Source organism: Narcine bancroftii, chromosome 2 (genome assembly GCF_036971445.1).
Source record: "Narcine bancroftii isolate sNarBan1 chromosome 2, sNarBan1.hap1, whole genome shotgun sequence".
In the NCBI taxonomy this organism is placed as follows: domain Eukaryota; kingdom Metazoa; phylum Chordata; class Chondrichthyes; order Torpediniformes; family Narcinidae; genus Narcine; species Narcine bancroftii.
In genome coordinates, this window is record NC_091470.1 from 43,856,863 (window position 1) to 43,880,250 (window position 23,388).

A 23,388-nucleotide genomic window follows, 5' to 3' on the forward strand; every position below is an offset into this window, starting at 1 on the left:
GCCCTCCATACCTCTCCCGTCCATGTACCTTTCTAAATTCTTATATGTTAAAGTTGAGCCGCATTAACTGCTTCAGCTTGCAGCTTGTTCCACACTCACCCCTCTCTCTGTGTGAAGAAATCCCCCCTCATATTTCCCCTAAACTTTTCCCCTTTCACCCTTAACCCTCGTCCTCACCTACCCTCAAAGGAAAAAGCCTACCTAGATTTACTCTGTCCCTCCCCCTTAATTTTAAATGCCTCTATCAAATCTCCCCTCAAGGAAAATAAAGTCCTAACCTGTTTAACCTTCCCCTGTATCTCAGTGCCTGAAGTCCAGGCAAATTTTCTCTGCACTCTTTCTATCTTATTGATAGCTTTCCTGTAATTAGATAACCAAAACTGCACAAAATACTCCAAATTTGGCCTCACCAATATCTTGTACAATTTTACCATAACATCCCAACCCCTAAACTCAGTACTTTTGATTTATGAAGGCTAATATGCCAAAAGTTCTCTTTACAATCTTATCCACCTGGCTTAGTGCCCTACCATTTACCATGCATGTCCTTTCTTGGTTTGTCCTTCCAAAATGCAACTCCTCACACTTGTCTGCATTAAATTCCTTCTGTCATTTTTCAGCCCATTTTTCCAGCTGATCCAGATCCCTCTGCAAACTTTGAAAACCTTCTTTGCTGTCCACAATGCCTCCAATCTCATGTTATCTGCAAACTTGCTGATCTAATTTACCACATTATCATTCAGATTACTGACAGTGATGACAAACAACAATGGTCCCAGCACTGAATCCTAAAGCACACCATAACTCATAGACCTTCACTCTAAGAAGCAATCTGGCTTCTCCCCTCCAGCCATTGTTTTTTTTAAAAGGAGAAAAAAAAATAACACTTAGACTTGATATTAATCATATTCTCTTGATAGAAGTATTGTATCTCCTGATTATTGATTGTGGATGATATGGATGGGTTTTTATTAACAAATTCCATATACGGTTCCCAAATCTTATAAAAATTCCCAATCTGATCCCTTAAATTGTAAGTAATTTTTTCTAATGGTATAAAATTTTGTATTTCAATGTTCCATCTGTCCATCATTATAAAGTTTTCTGTTTTACACGTTACTGCTACACATTTTTTTGGTACCGCTATTGCTATATTATCCAACTTCAATTTCACATCTTCTTTATATATATTACCAAAGTAAAAATATGCTCAGATCTTTTTGTATTTTTATTTTCATAATTTGTCCTAATAATATATTCAAATCTTTCCAAAATGTTTCCACTTTAACACAGGACCAAACTGAGTGTACAAAGGTTCCTTCTTCCTCATTACATTGAAAGATTTATCAAAATAATTTGAGTTTAATCCTTTTAATTTATATGGAGCATAATACAATTGATATAGAAAATTATACTGTACCATTTGATATCTAACATTAATTGTATTTGTTACACTCTCTTGGCACAGCCTTGATCAAATTTTGACTTAAATTTGTTTATTTAGATCTTTTTCCCATCTTTGTTTTGATTTATATTATTATTTTTCCCACATGTTTTGTAATTTTATACACATAATTGTAATAAATTTCTCAATAAATGTATCTATAATTAAATATTCAAATTGACTCTGTTCCAGCAGATTTAAATTTCCCTTTTAAATATATTTTTAAGTTGATAGTATTTCATATTTCTCTTCCATTTGTTCAAAAGTCATAAAAAAGGAAGCTAAAAAACAATCTTTCATTCTCTGTGACCTTTTACTGAACCAAATATCAAAAAAAGGATTCTTCAAAAGTAAAAGGAATAAGATGATTTTGTTTTAACAACATCTTTGGTATTTGATCATTTTTAATTCCTCTTTCCATATGAATTTCATTCCATACTTTAAGCAAATGCTTTAATATTGGTACTTCTGTTTTCTTTTTCAATAACTCATTATCCCATTTATACAAAAAAATACTCTGTGTTGACTTCTCCTAATTTATTTCTTTCTTTTTTTCTTCTTTGGCTTGGCTTCGCGGACGAAGATTTATGGAGGGGGTAAAAAGTCCACGTCAGCTGCAGGCTCGTTTGTGGCTGACAAGTCCGATGCGGGACAGGCAGACACGATTGCAGCGGTTGCAAGGGAAAATTGGTTGGTTGGGGTTGGGTGTTGAGTTTTTCCTCCTTTGCCTTTTGTCAGTGAGGTGGGCTCTGCGGTCTTCTTCAAAGGAGGTTGCTGCCCGCCAAACTGTGAGGCGCCAAGATGCACGGTTTGAGGCGTTATCAGCCCACTGGCGGTGGTCAATGTGGCAGGCACCAAGAGATTTCTTTAGGCAGTCCTTGTACCTTTTCTTTGGTGCACCTCTGTCACGGTGGCCAGTGGAGAGCTCGCCAAATAACACGATCTTGGGAAGGCGATGGTCCTCCATTCTGGAGACGTGACCCATCCAGCGCAGCTGGATCTTCAGCAGCGTGGACTCGATGCTGTCGACCTCTGCCATCTCGAGTACTTCGACGTTAGGGATGTAAGCGCTCCAATGGATGTTGAGGATGGAGCGGAGACAACGCTGGTGGAAGCGTTCTAATTTATTTATTTCAATATGAATCCACGCTGTTTTTTCTCCAATTTGATAACAGGAGGACAAGAATCTTAATTGGGCTGCTTTGTAATAATTTAAAAAATTTGATAATCTTAATCCTCCGCCTTCAAATTTCCAAGACAGTCTTTCCAGAGCTACTCTTGACATTTTATTTCTCCAAATAAATTTCTTTATATTTTTATTTAGCTCTTGGAAAAACTTCTCTGGTATAGAGATGGGTAATGATTGAAATAAATACTGTATTCTTGGAAAAATGTTCATCTCGATACAATTTATCTGTCCTATTAAAGTCATTGGCAATTCTTTCCATTTTTATAAAATCTTCATCAATTTTTTAAATAGTGGCATGTAATTTAATTTAAATAAATTATTTAAATCTCTATCTATTTTTATTCCTAAATATTTAATTGTTTCTTTTTGCCATTTAAATTTTGTCATTTTAAAAAACTTTATGTATAATTCATATCAACCATAGGCATCACTTCACTCTTATTAACATTTACTTTATAACCTGACACTAAACCATATTCTACTGATCTTACATTTAATTTGCTCTGATTTTGTTAAATAGACTATAACATCATCTGCAAATAAACTAATTTTATGTTCTTTATTGTCTATATCGAAACCTATAATCTCATTGTCTCTTCTAATTATTTCCGCCAAAGATCCTATGGCTAAAGCAATAAAAATGGTAATAACGGGCATCTTTGCCTAGATGATCGCACTAATAAAAACAAACTTTGATATTTGCCTATTTAGCTTTTGGTTGATTACATAATGCTTTTATTCAATCTATAAAAACAGTCGGAATTCCAAATGTACTTAACACCTAAAATAAAAAGTTCCATTCTAGTCTGTCAAATGCTTTTTGTGTGTCAATTGTGACCACCACTGCTGGTTTATTTTCTTTTTGTGCTACACTAAATAAACTCATAAATTTAACTATATTATCTACAGATCTATTTTTAATAAAACCTGTTTGATCTTTATTTATTAATTTTGGTAAATATTTAGTTAATCGATTAGCTAATTTAGATACAATTTTATAATCTGTAATTAATAATGATATAAGTCTATAAGAGGAAGGTTGTAAAGAATCTTTCCCTTTTTCTGGAATGTTATTAATGCTGTTTTAAAAGATTCTGGCAAATCATGTCACTCTCATTTGATCTAATATTTTCAATAATACAGGAGTTAACAATTCCTTAAATTCTTTATAAAACTCTGGAGGAAAAACCATCTTTTCCTGGGACTTTATTATTCTGTAATGACATCAGAGTCTCATACACTTATATCACAGAAAAAGGATTAGATAACTCTTAATTTTTTGTTCCATATTTAACATGGGTAATTTAACTTGTTATAAATATTTCTCTATTTATTTCATCTTTCAGAGATTCTGATTGATATAATTTTCTGTAAAAATTTCTAAAATTATCATTTATTTCTTGCACCTTATAGGTGATTTGGCCAGTTCCCTTCCTTCTAGCCATTGTTGAATCCATTTTACTACTTCACCATGAATACTGAGTGTTTGAATCTTCCTGACCAACCTTCCATGTGGGACCTTGTCAAAGTCCTTTCTTAAGTTCATGTAGATGACATCCACAGATTTTCCTTTTTCAACTTTCCTGGCAACCTCCTCAAAAAATCTATAAGATTGGTTAAACATGATCTACCACGCAATAAGCCTTATTGACTATACCTATTCATTCCCTGGCTATCCAAATAATGGTATATCTGATCTCTTAGACATCTTACAAATATTTACCTACTCAGGCTCACCAGCCTATAATTTCCAGAGTCATTTTTGGAGCCTTTTATAAACAACAGAACAATGTGAGCTACCCTCCAATCCTCCGCCACCACACCTGTGGCTAACGACATTTTAATTATTACTGCCAGAGCCCTTGCAATTTCTACTCTAGCCTCCCTTAAGGTTCGAGCAAATATCTTGTCAGACCCTGGGGATTTCTCTTATTTATTTTAAGATAGCAATCACCTCCTCCACTTTAATCTGTCAGGTTCTATGACCTATAAAAAGGATAAAAAAAGAACTGACAAACAAGTTAACATCAGGGTCAACACGCAATTAGGAAGGCACTTGATATTTTAATCATTACTGCTAAGAAATGGAATACACAAAGAATTTTAAAGGGCTTTGAGCATTCCTCAAATGGAACACTGTTCAGTTTGGATTTTTATACCCAAGGATTTATTTACTTTGAAGGATATGTACCCATTTTTTTCTGAGATGAGGGAATTGTTCTGCAGAGGCAGAATGAATAAAGTTAACCTATATTCACTAAAGTTTAGAAGAATTAGAGGTGCTCATTTCACCTTGAAGATGCACAGGACTGACAAAACAAATATTGACAATCATTCCCTCTAGTTGAAGTCTGGAACTAAATAGAGTGGGCAGTCTCAGAGGATGGGTTGGTCACTTATGATTGAGATGAGGAAAAATATCTTTATTCAGCTTGTTGTAAATAATTCTAAGTCATAAAGAACCAGGAAAGGGATATAGATGAGTGAATGAACAAGGTGTTGGCATATGGAGTTCAATATGAAAAGAAAATGCAAAATTATCCATTTTTGAAGGAAAGTAAAAAAGCAATGTGCTATTTAGATCAAATGAAATTATGAAATATTATCATACAAAAAAAATCTAGATGTCTTCTTACATGAAATGTAAGGATCACCAGTGAGTATTCAAACAATTACAGAAGCTAATAAAATATTGATTCCTGGAATGAGAGTTGACTTATGATGAAAATTTAGGCCTATATTTAAAGCAGTATAGAAAAACAAGAGAAACTCAGCAGGTCATGCAGCATCCATAGGAAGTAAAAAAGTTCTTCTTCTGGAATGTGGAAAAACAGGTAGACACCTGAATAAAAAGATGGGGTGAGAAGAGGAGGAGAAGGGAGGAAGGGGAAGGGACACAGGCTAATTTGCATGAGGTAATAGGTGGATACAGGTGGGTGGGTAGAAGTGAAGGAAGTTGAGAAGTGATGGAAGGAAAGGATAAAGGTCTTAAGAGTGCAGCATAGCATTCTGATAGAGGAAGGAAGAGAAAGGGGTGGGGACTTCGAGGAAAAGAATCAAAAGTGTTAGAGGAAAAGAGAAACCAGGAGAAAGGTCTGGTTGGAGACAGCCAAGATGGAATACAATATGTTGTTCCATGATTTGGCAGTTAATGAGGCCATGGACAGACATGTCAATGGAGTGTGGAATTTAATGATTGGCCACTGGGAGATCCTTGCCGTTGAGCAGGCAGAGCAAAAGTGCTCAACGAAACAACCTCTAGCCTGCATCCAGACTCCCTGAGAACATTCAAATGCAGTAAATTATCCTGCAGATTCACAAATGAAGCGTTGCTTCACTTGGAAGGACTGTTTGGGGAGAGAAACCAAATTAAAGTTCCAGGTCAATAAATTTATGATGGCTCTTGTTACTGAATGATCAATCCTCTTTCAAGTTCGGGAACTTGTACAGTTCCAGCATTTCGTTTTAAGTAAATTGTAATTTCCAGTTATTTTCTACTCCACATGTTCATTGATATTCAATCAATGAAAATCTCCAAGGCTGTCAGCAATAGACACTGAACCAGTGGTCAGAACTAAAGAATGTATAGGACTCTTTGGGTTCTTTGACTTACGTTCCCACTTTGTACGATAATGGCCAACCTTGCACCTCAGGTACAATTTTACACCTCAAATCTTTGATTTGTTTAGTGCAGTGGTTCTCAATCTTTTCCCTTTCCACTCACATCCTACTTTAAGTAATCCCTATGCCATTGGTGCTCTGTGATTAGTAAAAGATTGCTTTAGGTGGTATGTGGGTGGAAAGAAAAAGTTTGAAAACCACTGTTTTAATCCTACCTAATTGACTTGTTATGTGCACTGTTTCATAACTCCAAGGGAAATGGGCCAATGACAATTTTTCTCAAGCAAAATATTTCAGTAACAGTTGGGTCTAGAGCAGTGATTCTCAACCTTCCCCTCCCTCTAATATACCACCTTAAGCCAAAGGGCCCAAGTGATCTGCTCCCTTACATTCTTTAGTTCTCACCAACCTTTTGAAGCAATTTCACATATCAAGGAGCTACTTGGGTGAGAAACTGTTGAGCTTGGCCCTTTAACAATTCTAACCAATATAGATCTAATTTCTATTCAAAAGCAAATTGGTAGATAAAACCACACTTTATTCCTAACTAACAAAGTACATAAACCATGCTAATAAAAAGTAGTATGCTGCATTAAATCTTCCAAGTAAATTATATAGCCAAAAAAAAAAATCAGGGTTTAAAATAAAGCTTAAGTAGGTCATTTAAATATTTTACTTGGAAAAAGTAAAGAATTCTTTTATGTCACCAAACATAGCATTATCCATGCTTTCTAGTGGTGGATTGTTCATTAATGTAGAAATGAGTAACATATACAATCTTTACAGAAATATTCTACCTGGTGGTGGTAAATGTAAAGCCTACAAAAGGCAGATGCAGTCCAGAGAAAGCAGTGTGGGTGGCTGGAGGCACCAGTTCCTAAGACAACAACAAAAGCATTTGTCAGTACAAATAGAGGATTATTTTTAATCTAATAAATTGTCACTGCTAATTTAATCTCTAGTTTTCAGTGTGGTTTCAAAGCAAAATACAACATGCAGGTCAAGAGTTATGTGTGAAGAGAGAAACAGTGTTAACATTTTTGATCATTCATCAGATAAAGGTCTTCAAACTTTTTCCTCCATTTTTTCCCTCTGAAGATGCTACCCGTCCTGCTGAATATTTACAGCCTTATATGCTTTTATTTAATAAAGCCTTATAAAATAGATTCTTGCTGGACAGATTGACTCGTCATTTGAAGCATATCAGTCCTACAGTTCATGGAAAACATTAACAAAACAATTTACTATAAACAGATGTTGGCTTAAACACACATCTGTGCCTGATAATGCTTAATGAATTCTTCACTGAGGGAAACCTAGTTTTCAAGTTTTCAAGCAATCTCTTCCCAAAATGATTTTTAAACATCTGATCCAGAATAATGAAACAAGTTCAATTTCACATGAATTGAGCCAGGAATAATAAAAAACGCAAAATGGTGTGGAAATAACAGATCTAATCAGTTTTTATTTCTCATTTGGCACAGAGGCAAAGTGGTGCAGCTAGTGGATCCACTTTATCACAGTGCCAAAGAACTAAGTTCAAAGCTGTGTACAATTTACATGTTCTCCCAGGTGCTCTGATTTCCTCCTACATTCCAAAAACCTGCAGGTTGGTAGGTAAATTAGCTTTTGTAATTGGTCCTGAGTGTGTAGACGAGTGGTAGAATTTCAAAGGAATTGAAGAGAATGCAGAAAGAATGAGAAATGGGATTAAGGTAATGGCCAATGCAAACTTGAGGGGTTGAAGGGTCTGATTCTGTGCTGTGTGTTTCCATGATTCTATTCATGTCAAAACAGGAAGGGGGCAAGAGCGTGTTGTATCACAAAATATAATTGAAAATTGAAGCATCTTAAATATTGGCTATTCTGTGTAAAGTCTTAAATTTTCCTTTTATGAATTTGAATGTGTTCCCCTTATGTAATTCCAAATTTAAGATAATATGTATCCTCACCCAATTCCAATAGAAGCCTAAGATCATGCTAAATTATCAAATTCTCTGTCAAAAAGATAACAAGTTAATTATAATATTGAGACTAACAGCTTGCTGAAAACATTGATTCTGAGGTGATTCTAAACAAATTGATGAGGGAAATGAGAATAGATCATATTATCACATGACCACTAAACTTTGGTCTCCAGACATGGAAAATTGATTATTTTATTTAATTCTGATAATGTATCCTGCCCTCAAGAACAAGTCCTAATCTTTCACTGGTCAGAAATTTAATACTGCCTCATAATCCTGCCAAACTTGGGAACTTCACAAAATTACAAGTCTTAGGGAAAACCAATGGTAAACCTTAACCGTCAACAAATCTTTTTATTGTTTTTTTGTATGTCATAAGTTACCATACATGCACGTGAAATAGTCGAGTTATGGGGACCAATTTTTGGGTCAGGTTTTGGTGGGGGGGGGGGGGGGGTCGACCTTTATACATAATACTACTCTTGACTGCCACATGTACCCGTGTTGTTCAAGGAGTCGGGAGCTTGGAAGGCTGGGTCCAGGTGGTAAATGCATGTCTGAAGCATCGTGAGCTTTTATGGGCAGGTGGCTGGGGTGAGGATCCGCGGTCCGCGGAGCTCCGATGGGCAGGCCGTTGGGATGAGAATACGCAGCTGGGGTGTAAGGAGCTCCAATGGGTGGGTGGCTGGGGCAAGGATCCATGGTCAGGGTGTCAGGAGCTTGGATGGGTAGGCGGCCGACGCCAAAAATAGGGGAGTCGACTTTTACATGATATATGGAAAATATGCGATTTTGGGCTGGGGGTTCAACTTTTATATGGAATCGACTATCACACAAGTATATACAGTAGGTTTTATACTCCACAAAAACGAAAATACTCACTGGATTTTTGAGAATATCATCATCTACATCAAAGTTTGAAGTGTCCGTTGGACTACTGACTTCAGGAATATAAGGGGCTTCAATATTTCTAATGTTGTCCCAATCAATCCCTTTGAAAAATGAATGTTTTTTGAAATCTTCCATTCCATTTTTTCCAATACGATGCTCTCTACTACAGATCAACCGCTGTATCAAATCCTTGGCTTCTTCAGAAACATCAGTGATATGAGATGGAAATTGGAATCGTTCCTGTCAAACGAAATGTAGCCTGAATGCAATTGTAAGTATTATAACATGTGTGCAGAATGGTGATGTAAATTCAGTACCACAGACAGGATGGGTTGAGTTTAAAATATATCCTGAAATTAACATGAAAAAATGTTAAACTTTTCATAGATTTTTAACTTCATTTTATCATAAAGTTAATTACACAAAATTAAAATTCTTCACGTAGGCTGCAATAAAAAAAATCCCAAATGGTATACTAGCAGAAATAAAAAGAGCTTTGCCAAAACTGCTATTCTTCATCAAAGAAATGAACTGCTGTGGTTCACTTCATATTGTTTTAATCATTATTCAAGTTGTTTAAAATTGTTTATAGTGTCTCCCTTAAAAAATGCATGGTCCTTACTTGGTGATTCATAATTTTTCCATACGTTTCCACCAACGACTCTGCATAAAATGGTGTTTCTCCAACAAGCATTTCATACATGCAAACACCAAGAGACCACCAATCACATTCTGGTCCATACTTTCCCATTCCATCTTCCATTGCTTGCAAGATTTCTGGAGAGATGTAGTCAGGAGTACCAACTGCAACAGAAGATTGTACCTGAGCAGAAAAATTATGGAAGCACATTAAAATCTGCACATTTTTGCATGTTTATTCTGATAAATACATACAACAAAACATGTCAAAAACCCAGCTTCATTGCCTAAAGATTTATGCTTAGGTGTCCCGTGAGGGAAAAAAAAGTGTGTAAAAACTCTGGTAATAATATAAAATTAATGCTTTAAAATGTTCTGCCCATGCCAAATTTTCTTTGCAGTTACTGAAATAAAAATAAAGTAGGAAGAATAACCACTTAGCCATTCAAGTCTGCTCTATTATTCATTAAGATCTTGGTTGATCATTTAAGATCTCCTACTTTCCCACATTTTTCCAATATAATTCTATTCTCTTTGCATTCAAATATATTTTGAATGTTGCCTTGAATATATTTAATAAAATGACTACCTGCTATCCTAGCTATACAAAATTCTAAATTCTCGCTGCCCTTTTCTAAAGAAATGTTTCCATATCTTAATCTAAATAGGCAACATTCATTTCTGAGACTGTTCCAGACTCCACATCCAGAGAAAAATTCTCCCTCATCTACTCGGTCAAGTTGATTTTGAATTTTGCAGGTTATGGCTATCTAAACTCTGGCCTTGAGAACTCAACTTCTCTTGAAAGATCAGTGTTCATCATAATTAGTCTAATGAATTCTTGTTGCATTGTCTCAAAGCCACATATACCTTTGGGGGCACAAGAGCCTGCAGACGGTGGAATCGGAAGTAAAAAAAAACCTGTTGGAGAAACTCAGGGAATCGGAGTGCGGGGAAAGAAATAACTGATATTTCGGGTTGAGACCCTACAACAGGACCAAACATATCCTTCCTTGGGTAATAAGCTCTATGTATATATTCCTCCTGATACTGCATACTTGCTTAAGCTTTATTCACATAGACTCCAATCCTATTTTAATAAAGGCCAACATATTCAATTTGGATACAAAGGCATTAAATACACCTCTAAACACCAACTTTTTCTCTGCCTCACTTTTTAAAAGCACTTCTGCTTTTTCATTTTCTTTTTGGTATGCATTTTTACCCATAATTGTATTGCATCTATAACATACCCATCTATTTATTTAACTTGTCTATAATACTTTACAAAAGGAAAAGGAGTAGATGCTAGTGATATAAAAAAAATAGGAGATGCTGGATGATTCAACAGATTAGGCTAATTTCAGTCACATTTCAGGTGACTGATCTTCCATCAGAATTTTTTAAAATTCAACATATGAAACATTGTTTTGACCTCAACATGCTCCGATCAGTTGCATTATTTCCAGCATTTTCGGTGTCTTCCTCACAACTTAATTTTGCTCTTAGCCTTATACCTTCAGTAAATTTTGGTAAGCCATGAGCAGTCCCCTCATATACCGCTGAAATAAACTGTAAATAACCAACGCCCAAGCATTGATCTTTCTTACACCCTACCAATTACAGGCTGCCAACAAAAATGACTTGATTTCCCTAGCCTCTTTTCTAAAGGTTAAAACAGTCTATGCCAATATAATGCTCCTAATCCCATGAGGAGTAATTTAGCACAATTTAAAGTTTCATTTAAAAGTTCAGAATTGTTCACATTTTTTCGCTTCATTCCATGCTTATCAAAATCTCAATCATCTTATCTTTCTCTAAAGTTAATGGTTTTCATCAGATTACAAAAATGTTGAACTAAATGAGATTTTGGAAGATTCTAATGCTGCAGTTTGGCAGTTATTAGCAGTAGGAAGTCTTGTTTACAAGAAAAAGGAACACATTGTTAAATTATGAGCTTCTAACTGAAATCACAAGAAATAACATATTAAGATTACCAAAAAAAAAATGTCATGCTGGGTATGTGGCAGAATTTACCAATTTCTCTTTTTTTTAAAAAAAGGAGTCTTGTTTATGGTCAATTTAGAACACGGTGCTGTAAAATACTTGTTGTGAACATATAGAATTATTTCCAGAATACAGGTATTATTAACATACACGAATATTGTTCTTATGCAGCTATTCTTCAAATGTATACTAAAATATTCTGCATGAAATAATACTCACAGTGCCATCATTCATCAACTTCAAGCAGGAACCAAAGTCGGCAAGACGTATATGTCCATTCATGTCCAGCAAAATGTTATCTGGCTTTATATCCCTACAAAAAAAAATACAATTATTAATCAAAAGGGCAGGCAAGGGAACTCCTGGCAAATATTTTTATACTAGTTATTCAACTAAAGTATTAATTATGCCCTGTTTGTGCATAAAAAGCATTGTCATTCTGATATAGGAAATTGTAATCTTATACACAATGGTTCAAAAATAATCTGGTCTAAAAGCAAGTGAAAGATCTAGGTCAGAGCAAAGGACATCAGATTAGAGGTAACCTTTGCATAACAGGGAGATTGTGTCCCTGGAAAAAGGTATGGAAAGCAGGGTATGCTTAGATGCAGACCAAGCCAAAATCAACACTGAAAATTAGAATTTCTCACAGCTAAAAATCATCTCGGCTCGAAGACATCTTAAAGTGTTGTGCAAGATTAATTCTTCAAGCAAATGTTATTCATAAGCAGTGATTTAGTTTGATGTGCTGTGATAGTTGTTCCACAAGCAAAAATATTTGCACAAGTTCTGCAAACAAAGGCAAAACACAAGTCAAGTAAATTAGTTCCTGGGGCTTGACCGTGTTTCACTACATTTTAATGCACAGACTGTTATATTAATTTTTAATGCCACTTTTGATTTTTTGAATAAATGTTTGAAACAATATACAAATAGATCTCAACAACCCAGGGAAAATTAATGGTCATGTGGGAATATCTGGTCCAATTAGGGAAAGTCAACAGGTCAAACAACATCCATGGGTAGAAATGATCAATGTTTCAAGAGAGTTATATATAACAACAATTACAGCACGGAAACAGGCCAGTTAAAATGGTTGGATACAGGAATCTTAAGTGTTCGGCAAGGTGATCACCCAATTTGCGCTTGGTCTCACCAATGTGGAGGTGGCATAAATGTAGTAGATTAGGTTAGATTATGTGCGTTTTGCCTCACCTGGAAAGCCTGAATGGAGGTGAGGGAAGAGAAGTGGAAACTGTAAATTTCACCTAATGAGACCAGGATAATCAGGTGTGCTCATGGCATTTTATTATTGCACTATGTATTTACAGTATTATCCATTTTCAGCATTTATTTACTCCTTTTAATTTAATTAAATGTATTCTTTAATTTTTTTTTGCACAAAGAATTAGACTGCAGCAAGAATTTTGTTTCATATGTATGTGGTACAATGTGTATGACACTAAACTTTATCATTATTAAATAATAGGTTGCAGGAAAAAAAGTGGAGAAATAGATTTGATAAGATTGCTCCCCAAGAGTTGGCATAAACAATGTGCTGAACCATCTACGTTGATTAAAAAAAAATATGAAATATACATGAACAATCTTATCAAATGGAAAATTCAGGGGGCTCCTACTCCTGATTTGAAAATTTAAGTATTATTAACACGGGCAGCAAAGTGGCACAGAAAATAGAGCTGCTGCCTCCCAGCTCTAGCACCTGATTCCATCTGTGTGGGGCTTGCACATTCTCCCTAAACTAAGAGGATTTCCTTTAGGCTTCCTCCAACATCCCAAGAATATACAGGTGGCTTGGATAATAGGCCACTGTTAATTACCCTCAGTGTGTAGGTGAGTGGCAGAATCTGAGGGGAGTGGGGAGTTGTTGGAATGTAGGGAAGAGTAAAAATGGGGCTCGATGATCATCACAGATTCAGTTCACAAAGGATCTCTCTTCATGTTGTATTTATGACCCTGTTTACAAGGGACAGAGGCAATGTGAATTAAAAAAAAAATTAGCTGAGGGATAAAACACAAACTTGGAATTGTTTTTCAAACCAGAGGAAAATATGCAGTACTGTTCCCTCAGGATTCATCTTGGGACAACAGCTTTACTTCATATAAGTTAATTCATATATAGGAAAAAATCTCAACATTCAAAACAGGGTGAAGTGAACACTGAAAATGATAGTTTTAGCATTCAATGAGAAAAAGAGTTTGATAGAATAAGCACTCACATGCCTGATGAAATTTAACAGGTAGAAGTATGAAGCAGCAACAAAGAGGCAATATATAACCTGAGAGATACAGCTCCAGAGGTACAAAATCAGAAACTTGAGAAGGGGGAGGTAAGGTCGTGTGTAGGTGGCCTAATCTCTTGACAATGGCAGGGTAGGAGGAGAAATCTGTTAGAAGTTCCCAGATTTTATAAATAGAGAAGAGGAATAAAAATGAACACCAAGTATTCCACATTGAACTTCTATAAAATATAATTTCTTGTACAGGAGTTCATAAATAAAAACATTAGGGTCCTGAAATTTTAATTTTGTTTCTATTTCCACAGAAGACATCTGACCTGCCAATTATTTTCAATGGTTTCAAACTATGAGCATTTACGGTTTCTTGAAACTTTTCAATAATCTGGGTGCATTATTGAGAAAAAGACGTAAAGTTATTTATTAAGCGACCATCTGCTTTTATCTGCCTGAAGGGGCAGTGGAAGCAAATTCCAAAGATTCAAAAATGAAAAGTATGTGAAGGGATGTAGTTTATGGCAGTAAACTACAAAATAAAGTGTTTGATGACTTTAAGAGAATATGTGCACCATGGTCTGGGGAAACTTGATTTCATCTTGCTTTATAGGTACAGTCAGATAATTATAAACTTGAACTTGATAAGCAGTTGTGTGCTTGAAAACAATGAGGCTTAATATTTGATGAAATCCACTGCCATATTTTAACTGTTACAACTAATAGAATGGGAGGAGCAAAATAAACAAAGTTAATGAAACAGATGTCTAAGTGAAGAAATTTTCATCACATTCTTTGGCCTGATATTTGGATAGTTTATCTTTATAATATTTGTTAAACCACATTGTGTAATACAAGATTAATTTCCTGGAACCTGTTAATAGTCATAATCCATAAATTTGAGAGTTACCATAGAGGCATGCAACCATGAAGTTTCCTCATTGTCTTTATATTGAACTATCTGAATTAAACATTTGCATAAACTAAAAGATCGCTCATAGTGCAAGCTTAAATCTACTTTTGAGATGTGCACATAAAGTTCACAATGAACACAATGAATTCCCTTTATGATGTGAGAAAGTAAAGATCAAGCTGTGTTTAGTTCTAGCACTTAGTTCTAAATGCAAGTAGAATTATTCAATGTAGTTGAATAGTGCCTTCTCCACAAAGAGTAGTCAAAGACCTAATATGTCCTCAATTAACAATTCTAGATTTTGGTGTAAAGTTCATAAATGCTGGTCCCTTTCTTGAAGATGCTCAATAAACAAATGTTCACATGCAGACTTCAGGTCAAAGTCAGATCCAATCAATTCATAAGTCCTTCTATTAAACTGCTTCCCAATGCTCACTGTCAAAGCTCACAGGAGAACATTAACTGCTTAAATTAACTACAAGCAAAATTTATGCAACCAAACCACATAATGCCTCCAGATTGGGATTTTAAAAAAGGACCATAGAAAGAAAAACAGGCAAGTTAACCAACATAATTTCACAATGCAAATTTGCAATACTGCAGATGCATAAAAATATACAAATACCTGTGTACATAATGCAACTTGTGAATGGAGTCGATAGCTAACACCATTTCTGCTATATAAAATTTGGACATTTCTTCTGGAAGTCGATCTTCAAACTTGCTGAGCAATGTCAGCAGATCCCCACCTACATAGTAGTCCATAACTAAATACTGAAAATACATAAAAAATGCACTGAATAAGAAGGCAGTCATATATTGCAACTACAAGCAAAGTTTAAAAATCATAAACTAACTACATTTAGTGATGGAAATAAGTAATCAGAAATATAGAAAATGAGAAAAAAATTTCTGGAATAAATACCCTTATCTTTTTGTTTATCCTTTAAAAGTTTATGGGAAAATAGACTTACCAAGTAGTTATCATCTTGGAAAGCATAGTGTAATGTAGTTATCCACTGGCAATCACCATTCACCAGAACGTTCCTTTCTTCTCGAAAACAAGCTGTCTAGATACAAGAAACAGCAATATTAAATTGATTGTGTTTATCACTGTGGTTTCATTTCACACATTTGCTTCAAAGATTAGGTTTGAAAAATGTATAAATTACATCAAAGAAAATCTTAAATTAGGTATTCATAAATCAAAACTAAGATGGGAAATTGATTTAGATAGATAGATGAGAATGACTGGATGAAGTTATGTAAAGATAATATGACAAAAATTATTAATGCATGATATAGATTGGTTCAATATAAATTTTTTATATCAATTATATTTAACCCCTCAAAAATTAAAAATATTTAACTCAACATTATTAGATTTATGTTTTAGACATGGTCAAGAAGTAGGTTCATTTTTTTTCAATCTACGTGGCTATGTCCTAAGGTAAAACCTTTTTGGATTGAGGTGAAAATATTTTTGCAAAAAATATTAAAGGTTAAACTCCCGCTTGATCCAATTTTATTTTTGTTGGGTAATGTTAAAATAATTAGTTTTAAATTGTAATTAACTATGTATCAAATTGAATTTTTACAATTAGCTTTAGCTATGGCTAGAAAATGCATAGCCATAACTTGGAAATCAGATGTAGATTTAGGAATATAGAGATGGCATGCTGAATTATGATCTTGTATACCACTTTAAAAAATTACATAATAAATATAATTTCTTTTTGTAAAGATGGTGCCCATATTTACAATATGTTGGTTTGAAAGTTCTCAATAACTTGTTACGGTGGTAATTCTCAGCTCCACAGTTATTAAATTGAGGTTATATTTTTATTTTTGACATTCTCCTTTTTCTTCTTTCTTTTATTTGAGGGTTAGGGGTGGTTGGGGGGTGAAGAGGGAGGGATGAGGGATTTATATACCATATATGTATCGCTTTTTTCCCCAATTTATTTTAATAATTGTAATTGTGCTTTTAAATAAAATATTTTAAAAAAGATTGGGCTTGCATTCTGACATTCAGGCCAGGCTACTGGCATAGTCAGGAAACATTTGCCAGACAAGAGCTTAATTAAACAGAGGAAAACTCGATTTATAATCAGTTCTCCACAGTTTATAAAGTAACTGAAGCTAAATATACTTTAAAGCTCCTTTTTAGATTAATTTCAATGTTTCAAATATTTTGCAGACTATACTTACCATTATACTTATACATAATGGTATATGATATAGTTTACTTATCAGGAGCCATCAGGCTGGCAACAATTGATTTGTATTGTGTAATTAAACTAGATGTAATTTCATTGCATACTAGCAAGAGTTAACAGGAAAGAACATAAGAAACAGAAATAGGCTATTCTGACCCTTGAGTCTTCTCTGCCACTTATAAGAACACAGCTAAATTCATTATAGACTTCAAATTTACTATTCTACAATCCTAAAATGTCAATGATCATTCATAAATGAGTTTATTGGAATTTACAGCGTAGATGTTAATATTCTTAATTGCTATAGCTGAATGGGTCTTTAAAAAAACTTCAAAGATAAACTTAATGGAACTGAAAAGTAACAATAAATTAAAAAAAATTACATATCTCAGTGTAAAGTGATCTAGCAATAGTGAAGAGCAGCATTTTGTGGTACAGGTGCATAACCTTTTATTTGGGATTGTCGGGTCTGGACGCCCGCTGTTGTTTGGAATCTTCTGAATTTCAGAATAGTTTTAAAATGGTGATCCCTATGAGCAAATGCTTTGCCCCAGCACTCGGCATCTGTCCTTCCCAGCCATCAGTCGCCTCCCCACCCCCCCCCCCGCCTATCATCTGCACTCCCCACCCCAGGTCGGCCCCCCTGGCTGTCATCACACCCCCCCCCCCATCTAACTCCTGATGCGACATCAGGGGTGCAATGCTGCCGAGCCCAGAGTTCACTGGAGCACTGCACCTGCTCACGGAAACAGTTGAATGTGGGAGCAATAGCTATCTTCATTACCCATAATCTCCCATGCAGCTGGAACCATTCTGCCAGAGCCAGGCATACTCATTGATCCCGCATTAAGCTTACTTTTCTCCCACTGGCTGCTGGGGGCCGAAGGTAAGAGAGGGCACCCACGGGGGAGGGGACGGGGTCTCCCTCTGAAAATGGAGAATATTTGCACAACATTATAAAAACTCAGGTATATTTAATTCAACCTACCCCCACCTGAAACATCCAGCCTCTGAAATCACGCATCTCTGAAATCACCTCAACTCAAGCCTGAGTAAACGGCCATTCCAGAGTTAAGTATTCTAATTTATTACGGGAAATTAACATTACTTTTGTGTAAAAACCGTATTTGATGAGCAGATGTCAGTTACCAAAAATAGTGTTGGTTTTTGGTGGTTGCTGGTATTCGGAATCCTGGATAAAAGGTATGTATTGTAATAATCCCTGAATTAGTGTGATGAGGGGTGTTCAAGAGTCTGACAGTTATATAACCATATAACCATTTACGGAGCGGAAACAGGCCATTTTGGCCTTTCAAGTCCGCACCGGTTCACTGATTTTGGGCGCCCTCTAATGGTCGCGTTCTTCTTCTTCTTAACCAGGGTCTCAATATCTCTTGAAAACCAAGGTTCCATACACCTTCCGTACTCTTTTAAAAGAGTGTAAACCTATGCAGTACCAGCGTGATGTGTCCAAAACCCTCGACAACTATTCCCTTTCTCTTGAGCTCTATCCCTTTTTCAATAAAGTCAACACTCTATAAGACTTCTCAGTAATCTTTGTATTTCTTGATACATAGCTCTCTCAAGATTATTTTGTATTCTCACACTATTTAAATAATATTCTGTTTTTCTATTTTCCCATCAGGGTGAATAATCTCGTATTTCTCCATTGACAGACAATGAAATTACAAAGGAGTCAGGGGCTCTGGGGAGAGACTACACATCTGTGGAAGTTTGTTAAGGTTTACTGTCATATCAAACCTCCGCAAACTCCTGAAAAAATGGAGGTACTCCCATGCATTCTTCACGATGACATTCGGGTATTGGGTCTAGGAAAGGTCCTCCGAAATAGTGGCTCTCAGGAATTTAAATTTGCTCACTTCTGATTCGCCCAGTGATAACTGGATGGTACACCTCTAATTTTCAACTCCCAAAGTCCACAATCAGCTCCTTGGTTTTGGAGACGTTGAGTGCGAGGTTGTTGTTAGTGCACCATTCAGCCAAGTTTTTAATCTTCATCCTGTATGCTGACTAATTGCCTCCTTTTATACAAAACTCTCTACCTCAGCTTCCCATTCCTGCATACCCCAGTATCCTTTCATTCCCTTGCTTATTAGGAACCTATCCAGCTCTCCCTTGGAAATGTACAAAAACTCTGCCTCCACCAAGAAAATTCCAAATTTTGAGAAATTTGTCAGAAAAAAATGACCTCATCTGACCTTTGCCCTAATTTAGCAATCTTTTTGGACATCTTTATTCCACATTCTCTCAAAAGAAACTCATTTGCTAAGGCATGGCATATAATTGAAAACCTTGGCAAACTTCTATAGATGTGTAGTGGGAAGTGTGCTGACTGGCTGCATCATGGCCTGGTATGGGGGAAAGCCCACCAAAGGGTAATGGACACAGCCCAGGACATCACAGGAAAAACTCCCCACCATTGAGAGCATCTACATGGAACATTGGCATCGGGGAGCAGCAACAATTATCAAGGATCCACACCACCCAGGACCTGCTCTGTTCTCACTGCTGCTGTCAGGAAAGAAGTACAGGTGCCATAAGACTCATACAACCAGGTTCAGGAACAATTGCTACCCCTCCACTATCAAACTCCTTAAGAATAAACTCAATCAGATACGCATTTAAAGACTCGACTTTGCACATTATTAAGCATTTATTTTCTATATTGCACATTTTGCTTGTACTTCCTTCTTGTTTACATTTCTCTTTTGTATACATATCTTTTCTTGAGTAGTTTTTGCACTATTGATAAGTAGAAATTCTTCCTATCTTGCAGGAAAAAGAATTTCAGGATTGTATGTGATGTCATGCATGTACTCTTGACAATAAATCTGAACTTTGAACAGTGGAGCAAGCTCAAGATGCTGCGTGGCCTACTCCTGCCGATTTAAATGTTCATATAAAACATGCCAACTCTGCTTGGTTTTCTAAATACTCATCACTATTTCCTTTCTGATGAATTCCCACACTTTCTCCCACAAAAGATGTGAGGCACTTGGCCTTCTGATTGAATGTACTCACCCCTCTGTCAATGCTATTTTCATTTGTGAGCTGTTACTTAGCATCATTTGTCAATGACGAAGCTCAAAAGGATAAACAGCTGATAAACTATTTACTATTTTCTCACTTGCACCATTCTTGCACGGTCCAGAGGAAACCAAATACCAATAATTTACGTTGACTTTAGGGGAAAAAATAATTCAATTGTTCGTAGGATTATGCTCTACAATGCTAGGCAATCAACAACTATGCAGAGATCACCCCGCCCCCCTGCTTTTCATCATTTTTTTTTAACCCTATTCTGCATCCTGTAGCTCAATTCAGGCCAGATCAATCTATGAATGTCAATTTTAGTTAACAGTCTTAAACTTATGGATTTCTGTCTCAAGGTCCTTCGAGAAATTGTGCAACTAAAGGACACGGCAATGGACAGTTAAATATACATTATTCATGGATTCATAAAATTTGTAATGGCTTTCCAGGCACAACCTAATCTTTAAGTATGCAAACTAGTTCCCTTGATTAATGAAAGCATTTAATGAAGCCATTTTTAATTAAAAGCTCTAGTAATTTATGGAAAAATGGTTTATCAAGCTGCTTTGTCCTTTTGCATTTCTTCAATGACAAGTGATGCTATGTAATAGCTCACAAACGAAAATAACCTTGATAAAGACGTGAGTACATTGAAGCAGAAAAGAGATGCCATAATTGTAGCTGGCAACTTCAAACACGCCAACCTGAAAACAGTCCTACCATGGTTTCAACAGCATGTCAACTTAGCCACCCTGGATGAGGTGTGCACCAATGCTCGTGGTGTATATAAAGCTGCCCCTTATCCCCACCTTGAATTTTCGGATCACATATCAGTCCTGCTAATCCCAATTTACAGATCACTGGAAATATGAACTAAGCCAGTTGGTAGGAAGATCAGGACTTAGCTAGTAGGAGGCTACAGTATTGCTACAGGAATGCTTTGAGACCTCGGACTACCTACAATGGAAATGCAAACGTCGATGAGTACCAGAGCTCAGTGACTGACAGATTAAATGTTTCACAACCAGTATTAATCAGAAATCTGGGCACTTCTTCAGCTCGTGATGCTGCTTTCAGGACAGGAGACAAAATGGCACTAAGATCAGCCAGGGCTGAACTCTCCCGTGCAATCCGGAAGGCAAAGCGTGGGAATGCACAGAAGATCCATAGAAAGCTGCATGGCACCAGTGACGCTAGGCACATGTGGCAAGGGATCAAGACTTTAACAGGTGGACCAAACATCGTCAATGCACGGTTCGACAGGAACAACAGAATATACCTTGTCGGGTACTGAAGGACTGCACAGACCAACTGACAGAGGTCTTAACCGGCATCTTCAACGCAGTCCATCATCCCCACGGGTTTCAAAATAGCCAGCATCATCCTTGTACATGTTACAAACTAACCACCCTTTTAATTTTTGTTTGGGACGAAAGGGACTTTGTTAGCTCTAACAAAGGAACAGCAATGGAAAATTCACCAGACAATGGTAAATTCAAAATAATAGTTTTTATTAAACTATCAATGACATTACATTTCTTCCTTATCTTTAAACTTAACTCTAAATTTTACTCCACTATGAGCAAATGTAAAGTGTGTGTGTGTGTGTGTGTGTGTGTGTGTGTGTGTGTGTGTGTGTGTGTGTGTAATTAAAGTCCCACTCTGAAAGGTCAATTTAAAAACTTCAGCATAATTTTAGTCTTGCCTGAAGGTCTTAAATTCTCAGTTCAGAAATAATTATAAAGTGCTTTTAAACATCATATCTTCAGGCCTTTTTATTCACAATTCTTTTGATGAGATGTCTTGAGAGATATTCTTTCAATAGAAGTGACCATCTTTTGAACCACCAATGTATCTCCTATGAAAAGGAGAATACAATTCCTGTCTTCCCAGGATCAAACCACCTTCTTTTTACTGAAGATTTTGGAATCCGAATCAGTTTTCCACACGAAGAATCTTCCCTCTTTTCAAAGAGGCTATTTTCTTCTATGATGAATTCACAAACCCAGACAAGGGTTAAACGAAGTAGCCATACAAAAATGGACCTAGTAGAATTCTGTCCTCTTTTCCAAAGAGACAGCGAAGTGGTCCTCCTTATTTCAAAAGTCACTTATTCTGTATTCCCCTTTCCCCAGAAGTAACACATAACAGCACCTATTCTGGTTACTGTAACTCAACCCTGTCTTTCACAAGGTTTCAGCCCCTCCAAACTAAAATAACCTGAATTCGATAATATATTTCCAGCCCATTTCTCATGTGACATAATTTCTGTCTTTGAAGCTCATAAGGTCTTTTGACACAAATGTGCTAAAAGCAGTCATCCACTTATGTCTCTGAGAAGTCTGCTTTCCTCAGAACTAAAATGGCTGTATATTTATACAGGTGCTTCTGAACTAACATCTATTGTTTCCAATATCTCAAGAACCATCTAACTTCAATCAGCATCCAAACTGGCTTCTTTCTTCTATCTCAAAGAACCAAGTGTGTTTAAAATGCTAATGTGTTGTGTTTGTGCCTCTATAACCACCCAAACTAACTTATTAAACCATATCTAGATAAAATGTAACTTTAACATTAAACTAAGGATTCATATTAACACAAATTCATTACATACCAAAGAGGGATACAGTAATACACCTCAACAACTACTGCTCCATGCCAGTGACGTCCACCATTAAGAAATGCTTCGAAGGTCTGGTGATGAAACGCATTAAAGTGCACGTCCTAGAGATATTAGACCCATTTCAATTCATCTACAGACGGAACCATTCCATTGATGTTGATATAGCCTTGTCCCTTCACTCTGTCCTGACTCACCTGGAGAACGACACCTCATATGCCAGGCTGCTGTTAATTGATTTGGTATTTAATACAATGACTCCCCAGGGGCTGGTGGAGAAGCTGTCCTTGCTGGTACTCAACATCCCTCTCTGTAACTGGATTCTGGACGTCCTAATGGAAGGACCACAGTCTTTCAAGCACTGTCACACTGAGCACTGGCTCACCTCAGGGGTTTGTGCTTAGCCAGCACCTGTTCACACTACTGACCCATGCCTGCAATGCCAAATCCAGCTCCAACACGACAGCTTTTGGCCTCATTAGCACAACCATGAGTTGCACTACAAAGAAGTGGAAAATCTCGTGAAATGCTGCGAGAATTACAACCCGAGTCTCAATGTGAACAAGACAAAG

At 36.2% G+C, this 23,388-nt stretch overlaps 1 protein-coding gene across 2 annotated transcripts in view; it reads right to left on the bottom strand.

The window, feature by feature from the left end:
- Positions 1 to 23,388, bottom strand: part of cdc42bpb (CDC42 binding protein kinase beta (DMPK-like)) — a 224,763-nt gene that overhangs the window by 65,189 nt on the left and 136,186 nt on the right. For both annotated transcript variants that reach the window (XM_069916469.1, XM_069916470.1), the window contains exons 4-9: positions 15,898 to 15,993; positions 15,549 to 15,697; positions 11,978 to 12,071; positions 9,735 to 9,935; positions 9,104 to 9,352; positions 7,052 to 7,131 (exon numbers count right to left, since the gene is read on the bottom strand). In XM_069916469.1, the coding sequence (XP_069772570.1) occupies positions 7,052 to 7,131; positions 9,104 to 9,352; positions 9,735 to 9,935; positions 11,978 to 12,071; positions 15,549 to 15,697; positions 15,898 to 15,993 (869 nt within the window). The remainder of the gene's footprint in view (positions 1 to 7,051; positions 7,132 to 9,103; positions 9,353 to 9,734; positions 9,936 to 11,977; positions 12,072 to 15,548; positions 15,698 to 15,897; positions 15,994 to 23,388) is intronic.